General features: G+C 44.7%; 1 protein-coding gene across 1 annotated transcript in view; it reads right to left on the bottom strand.

Annotated features, from left to right (window-relative positions):
• The window catches only part of LOC135109484 (dual serine/threonine and tyrosine protein kinase-like), a 36,168-nt gene that overhangs the window by 15,443 nt on the left and 13,225 nt on the right, over positions 1-7,500 (bottom strand). The window contains exons 4-6 of the mRNA XM_064020863.1: positions 6,337-6,422; positions 5,620-5,939; positions 5,070-5,258 (exon numbers count right to left, since the gene is read on the bottom strand). Coding sequence (XP_063876933.1) covers positions 5,070-5,258; positions 5,620-5,939; positions 6,337-6,422 — 595 coding nt within the window. The remainder of the gene's footprint in view (positions 1-5,069; positions 5,259-5,619; positions 5,940-6,336; positions 6,423-7,500) is intronic.

Here is a 7,500-nt window from a genome sequence, read left to right as displayed (position 1 = left end):
CAGCTCACAAGACATTTTTTTCCTTATTAAACCACCGCTACGTGTCACGGAAGTACAGATGAAAAGTCAGTAACTTCCACTACTGCCCGTTTAAAATAGTCAAAATAAGACATCGGAACGTTCAAACTTTTCAGAGCCACGGCATCTATTTAATTATATTAAAAAAATTTATTAGAGGTTATTATCAAGTTCAGAGTGATAAATTTCGCTATTACTAGGTCGTAAATAATCTAAATACGAATAAACGGAATAGAATAAGCAATCAGTTAGTGCTGAGTAATTAGGGAGCTTTAAAAGATCAAAGTTATATATGAGGTTGATAGGTAGGTACACTTCCACGTCCAGGCCTGACGGCTCCTTGCAGTTTCTCTTTTTTTTATTTTTTTATCCAACATCAACAGTCAACACATTCTATTCACTCCATCGTAGCTGGGATTGTATCAAGTCTGGAAGCTGTCTGTCTGTGATGATGGGTTAATACGGTCCTAGGGCTTGCCAACACACACACACACACACACACACACACACACACACACACACACACACACACACACCAGTATATCCCTCCTTTGATATCCCCGCGCAGGAACAGACACGCTGCGCACCGCAGTACACAACAGCTGCGCGGAGTGTAATCCACACATCCTGTTTTTTTTGCTCGAGGGGGATCAATTACATTTCAAGACCACATGAACTCCCCGCCACTACACCGCTGCCTTCACTCATGGCCACGATGAGAATGGCGGCTAGTTTGAGGCAGACATAACTGGTATTAATCCCTTCAATGCTAGACCACTTTTTTTTCTTTTCTCAGATCATCTATACATTTCTAAATATTTTTGCGCTAAACCCTCTTAAAAGTTCTGTAATATTAGAGAAAACAAAATAACCCCCTACTTTCTCTTTATTTAATTTATTTCCATGTCCGTGCGTACTGTGGTCTGAATGTTAAGGACAACCGTGCACTGAAAGGGTGAGGGACTGCTGGTGATAGATTTTTGTTTTCTTTTACGAATACCTGCTTAGAAATTGACGAACAGTTATCTGGAATGGTTAGAAGCTTGAAATATAAAAAGAGCTAATTATTATCATCATTATTATGTATTTGACACTATTATTCATACATTCTAGGTTTCTTCTCTTATCTTTTACGAATATCTACATCAAAATTGGAGAGCAGTTATTTGGAAGGATTACAAGCTTCCAATAAAAATATATAATTGTTATTATTATTGTTATTATTATTATTATTATTATTATTATTATTACTATTTTATTTCACCCGTCCACAAAATATAGCTGTTCAACAATCACGTGAGTCTCAGAGTATGATGAAAAGTTAATGCGACTATGAAAGTTTTGTAGTGATGGAAAGAAAAAATGATCAGGAAAGGAGATTACGTTGCTGTAATTCCTGACTGCTATTACGAGCCATAAAAAAAAAAAAAAAAAACGATTAGAAGTCGCTAAAAAAAAAACTTAGGCGCGATAACTTATAATTAACACACTCTCTCTCTCTCTCTCTCTGCAAGGCCACAATTTCCGGATGAACTCAATCTTTCTTCATAGCATATTTAAATGTATAATAAAATTTCAACTGAGGTAAAAAAAAAAAAAAAGCAGATGAATAAAATCGGATCCTAAATAGTTACAGTGTATCATTATGAACAAAATCAACAACGAAACAAAAACAACATATTTCATAGCGTTGTTACTACTTATCTGAACTGTATTATTAATGAATACCACCAACCACGTGTTAGCCTTCATGTCTTCATACTATCATGCTCTCTCTCTCTCTCTCTCTCTCTCTCTCTCTCTCTCTCTCTCTCTCTCTCTCTCTCTCTCTCTCTCTCTCTCTCTCTCTCTCTCTCTCTCTCTCTCTCTCTCTCTCTCTCTCTCTCTCTCTCTCTCTCTCTCCGGCGGGTGAGTGAAACCTTAGAATATAAGTTTTGTTCCTTCCCTCGCTCTCCCTTTCCTTCTCCCTCCTCCCTCCCCCTCCACCTCTCCCTACCTGTTACCTCCTTTCTACCTGCTTACCTCACCTGTCACCTTCACGACGCCACGCCTTCAGGTGAGGGAGGGAAGGAAAGGAAGGAAAGCGAGATCGCAACCTAGATAAAGAGACGCAAAGGAAAGGAGAGTGGAGGAGAGGAGAGGAGAGGAGTAGTAGTAGTAGTAGTAGTAGTAGTAGTAGTAGTAGTAGTAGTAGTAGTAGTAGTAGTAGTAGTAGTAGTAGTAGTAGTAGTAGTAGTAGTAGTAAACAAACAGCAATAAAGGAAATGAAACAATATAAAGGATCTCTCTCTCTCTCTCTCTCTCTCTCTCTCTCTCTCTCTCTCTCTCTCTCTCTCTCTCTCTCTCTCTCTCTCTCTCTCTCTCTCTCTCTGTCTCTCTCTCTCTCTTCATAGTGTAGCAGTTTTTTTACCTTAATTATGTGCAGTCTCGTGTGTGTGTGTGTGTGTGTGTGTGTGTGTGTGTGTGTGTGTGTGTGTGTGTGTGTGTGTGTGTGTGTGTGTGTGTGTGTGTGTGTGTGTGTTTTACAAGAAGCCTCACAAGAAGTGTTACTGTGTATCTGCTGCTTTTTGGGAGACCAATGTCATAAGAAAAGGAGAGAGAGAGAGAGAGAGAGAGAGAGAGAGAGAGAGAGAGAGAGAGAGAGAGAGAGAGAGAGAGAGAGAGAGAGAGAGAGAGAGAGACGATCAGCTGATGTGTGCAAATCGAAGAAGAGTCTGCTAGTGACGATGGTGGTTACTTTGCCCACTCAAGTAACATTTCTCTCTCTCTCTCTCTCTCTCTCTCTCTCTCTCTCTCTCTCTCTCTCTCTCTCTCTCTCTCTCTCTCCCCCTTATATTTCCTCTCTTCCCCACATTTTCTTAAGTGTTTCCCCAAAGCAATCACCAGGTCACAGCCTAGCATAGTGTACTGAACCAGGATGGGGACTGATTGACTGCTGCCACCCTAAGAAGTGCAAGGCGCGACCACCATCCCCCAATATCCGTCACACTTATGCACTGCACACAACATGTCACCAAACGAAGCAGTTATATCGTAATCCAAGAAACATTAAAGCAGAAGAAAGATTGCGAGGAAGAAAGAAATGAGAGAAAGGGAGACTATAAACATGAGCAGGTACCACGATTATGATAAGTTACTACAACATTCACACCTCACCATGAAAGAAAAATAACATTACACTTCTATTTTTTTCTCATATTAAATGGCATCTCTTATTTTCCACCCAGTTAACAAGAAGTCAAAGGCCAAAAAAGTTCGCTGCAGCTCGTAACACCCTGTAACACCTTGTAATCCTCCTCCCTAGGCCTCCTCCAGCTGACAGTCACGTGCCATACAACGTCAGGTATGGTCAGTCTCTGCAGCATCACCACCGCAACCACCACCACCACCACCACGTCTTTCTCATCTTCCTTTTCTCTGCGACATTTTCTTTCTTACTTCTATTGGCAGGATTCTTAACTAGATTTTTCCACATGTTCTTATTAGTTATGATTTCTTCCCGTCTTACTACCACTATTATCATTCCTCCTCATATTACTGTGATTCCTCTTCCGACTGATACTACTACTACTACTACTACTACAACTCTTCTTCCAGTTACTATTACCATTTCTACTCCTCAAACTACTACTACTACTACTACTACTATTGGCTGTAAAGAAAGAAGAGAAGCAGCAGTGGATGATGAGTGACGGGAAGCGAAGTAAGTGAAGAAAGGAGAGGAGAGAAATCATGACGCGTTGTAGCCAGGGAGAAACCTTAATGCCCTCTCTCTCTCTCTCTCTCTCTCTCTCTCTCTCTCTCTCTCTCTCTCTCTCTCTCTCACGTCACCATTCGCCACCCACCGTTTCATTACTGTCTTCGGGAGGCGCGAAAGTAAACTCTATTGTCCTGCTGGAAATTACAACAAACAAATAAATGAGGTAAATAAAGGCAAGGGGAGAAGACAAAAGATGAAGCTAAAGTAAGAAAAGTGAGCTTGTGGCGGTGGTAGTGGTAGTGGTAATAATGGTAGTAGTGATGAAGTCGTAGTGGTGGTGGTGGTGGTGGTGGCAATACGGTGCTGGGAGTGAAGTTATCTTATTACAATCTTTTCTACTCCCAAGGGCGTCACTTTCCTGTACGAGAGAGAGAGAGAGAGAGAGAGAGAGAGAGAGAGAGAGAGAGAGAGAGAGAGAGAGAGAGAGAGAGAGAGAGAGAGAGAGAGAGAGAGAGAGAGAGAGAGAGAGAGAGAGAGAGAGAGAGAGAGATTAAGGAGACATCCTTGGTTAGTCCTTTATCTGCTTCAAGGCAAAGATTTGTGTGTGTTCCCAAGAGAGCAAAGATCAATGTTATCGTGAATCTCTCCTGCTGGCTTCCGCTATTGTTGACTTTTAATGACATAGTGTAATCTGTTTCTTTCTTTACGTGTTACATTACGCAATCACTAAGCTTATTTGACTGCATTCAGAAGCTTACTTGACCGGAACGTGTGAATCTAGTCGTGAGTAACCTGGCCTGTCAACACACAATGGTCGCCGTGAAAGACGATGCCTCACTGCGCACACAAGGGTAAATAAGCAACAGCCACATCAATACTCTGCCCGCCAGAGGTATTTACCTGATGAAAAGGACACGGGCAGGGAAGGACACTTAAGAGGGGCATGCTTATCTTAAGTGTACGATTTGATTCCTTCCTTTTTTTCTGTGTTTGCTCTTTGAACTGTTTAACTCCTCTCTTTCAACTACACGGGCAAGGATTAGGGAAGGACGACAGGGACTTGTTAATCACCTTTTCTTAACTGTACGATTTCATTCCCTTGTTTCACCTCTTAATAGCATTACTCCTCTCTTGTAGCAACTGGGACAGGGACAAGGAAAGGCCAGAACAGTGAATGCTGATCATCTTTCCTTCACTGTACAATCTCATTCAATCCTTTTCTTCATCTTCTCCGTTCTCCAAACCACCTGGAACCCGGCATTCCATTTCCTCCTATCGCGCCACACGATCCCCTTGCCGCGGCGCCTTCAATAAGTCAGTATCCCGCCCCAGACAGGTAAGCCCGCCTCACCTGGTCGGAGAGTTCGTCCCTGGATATGGCGTAGACCACGATGGGCAGCACCTCTGGCAGGAGCGGCCCTAGGAAGGCGAGGGGAGAGCCGTCAGAGGAGTCTGAGGGCGCCACCACCACCTGCAAGCCCTCCCTCAGCAGCGGGTGGTTGAGTCCCACCTCCAGCACGGCGCTCCCCACCACAGGGTCCTGTAGGAGGGGCAGAGAAAGCCTTGACACCTCAACGTGACACCAGCCTACTCCTATTTCATTTTTCTCTTCCACACTCGTGTCTCTCCCTGAGCCCAGGTGTCGGGTTGGCGGTAAGCAGATACACCCCGTGGCATCAAAGCGCCTCCCTTCTGCTGTTGTGTCTCCGATAAAGAAACAGATTCAACACAAGATTAGCACAGAAAAATGACACCAAAAGACAATTAAATTCTAAGTGGACTCACGGCTCCACTCGGAACGTGAGGTGTGGCGGTGTTCTCGCGTCACGCCACTGGGGGACACACCTGAGACAGGCAGTTACGAGCCCTAGCAACAACTCAGCGGAGCGGGGCGGCCTCACCTGCTGTGTTTGCTGATCCACCTCCACGTCGGCGCGCGGCACGGTGCCCCAAGGCCGCTGGTGTGCCTGCAGGGACAAGGCCAGCTCGTACCCGGCGCCTTCGGTCTCCGGCGGCGCGTCATCGGGCAGCGTGAGTGACACGGAGCGAGTCTGGGCATGCTTGAGTCTGATGGGGCGCCACGGCTGTGTGGGGGCGTGAGGCACGATGGGCAGCACCTGTTCCCCCAGAAGGCGGGTCACCACCAGGGCCTTGCCGCAAGCGTCCTGGCCCCACACCACCAGGCATGTGGGGCCCCCAGCACGCCCCGCAACGCCCGCACCTCACCCTCACTCAGTCGTATTTCCGCCACCTGGTCTGTAAGGTAAGGATGCACACACAGGTTAGCGGGACACAGGCACAGGGCAAGCTGAGTGACAGGCTGCGGTGCCAGGCTGTGGAGGGGGGAGGGGGAAGGAAGGAAGAGAGAGAGAGAGAGAGAGAGAGAGAGAGAGAGAGAGAGAGAGAGAGAGAGAGAGAGAGAGAGAGAGAGAGAGAGAGAGAGAGAGAGAGAGAGAGAGTTACGTACAACCGGCCACCCTTCCCTTCCCTACATTACATAGTCTTGTAGCACAAAGGAACCATCACGTGTCACTAAGAATCCTCTTGTACACACTGCCTCTCTGCCTCAAAGAAGGCCGGACCAATGATCAAATGCCGCCTGTCGCCTACGAACTCACGTCTGCCGGCCACCCACACGAAGAAGGGGTTACCGGGGATGCAGAGGGCAGGGCGCGTGTGGTTAGGGATGTCAGATGAAGCTGTGCTGGTATTAAGGGTGGTGTCGCGCTAGTTAACTTTGACATGTGTTTTCTATTGTTATAACCTGTACCTGCTGATGTCATTCCTAGGCGCGTATTTTGAAACGCTCTGGAATTTTTAAGAACTATTTTCAAATGTCACAAATTGTTATCGGGGTCTTCATAAGTATCTTTTTTTTACTGATGCCGTAGAATCCTTGTTAAATCATCACTAAAATCATTAAAACTCTCTTGAAAACACTCATTAACCTTCCACTAGAGCCAGATAAGGGTAGTAAAGATAAGGCACCGAAAACTTTGAGAGTGCAGGTCCCAGCTGAGTGAAGTTGAAATGTCACACTGCCAGCTATACATAACACACCAATAGTTCCTTTAAGTTAAGTTACATACACTAACACTATACGCAGAATGACCCAAACACATTCGATTCCTACCTTTAAATTAAATTCCATATACTAATACCATAAACAGAGCGACGCTCGACTAAACATCACTTTATATATTGATCATTAATCCCTTCACTCCATAACATTATTTTTTCCACGATCACCAACAACTTTTTACTTTTTTTTTCTTTACTACTCCTTGAACACCTGTAGCTTGTCATTAATTTTTTTTCTGTATGTCCATGCATTTTTTTTTCACAGTTAACCCTTTCACTGCTATTTAACATATCAGTCCTTAATCACTAGCTACTGTGATTTAACATATCAGTCCTTAATCACTAGCCACTGTGAGACATTTCTTGGTTCTACAGTCGCCTCTAAACATTATACTGACTAAAAACTGCAAAACCTATCCTTGTAATCCCTTTCTTATATATAAAGTTTTCCTACACTGTTTTTAGTGTCGAGAATTGTTGCACCAGCGGGAGGGTCCAGGAATAGCAGCACTCATGACCTGCACATATTCCTGGCTGTGTATTCCTCCCTCATCTTGATTCCTTCCCGGTTTCCGACCTTCTCTACCTACACATATCTTGCGGAGGACGTGACTGGCCCATAGCACAAGAGGCTCACGGCTAATGAACGTGACGTGCGCCTATAAATATCTACGCAGCATACAGCCAACCTTGTTTCCCTC

The sequence above is a fragment of the Scylla paramamosain genome, chromosome 19, assembly GCF_035594125.1.
Source record: "Scylla paramamosain isolate STU-SP2022 chromosome 19, ASM3559412v1, whole genome shotgun sequence".
Classification (NCBI taxonomy): domain Eukaryota; kingdom Metazoa; phylum Arthropoda; class Malacostraca; order Decapoda; family Portunidae; genus Scylla; species Scylla paramamosain.
Note: the sequence above shows the minus strand (reverse complement) of the source record. Positions and strands in the feature narration are given on the sequence as shown.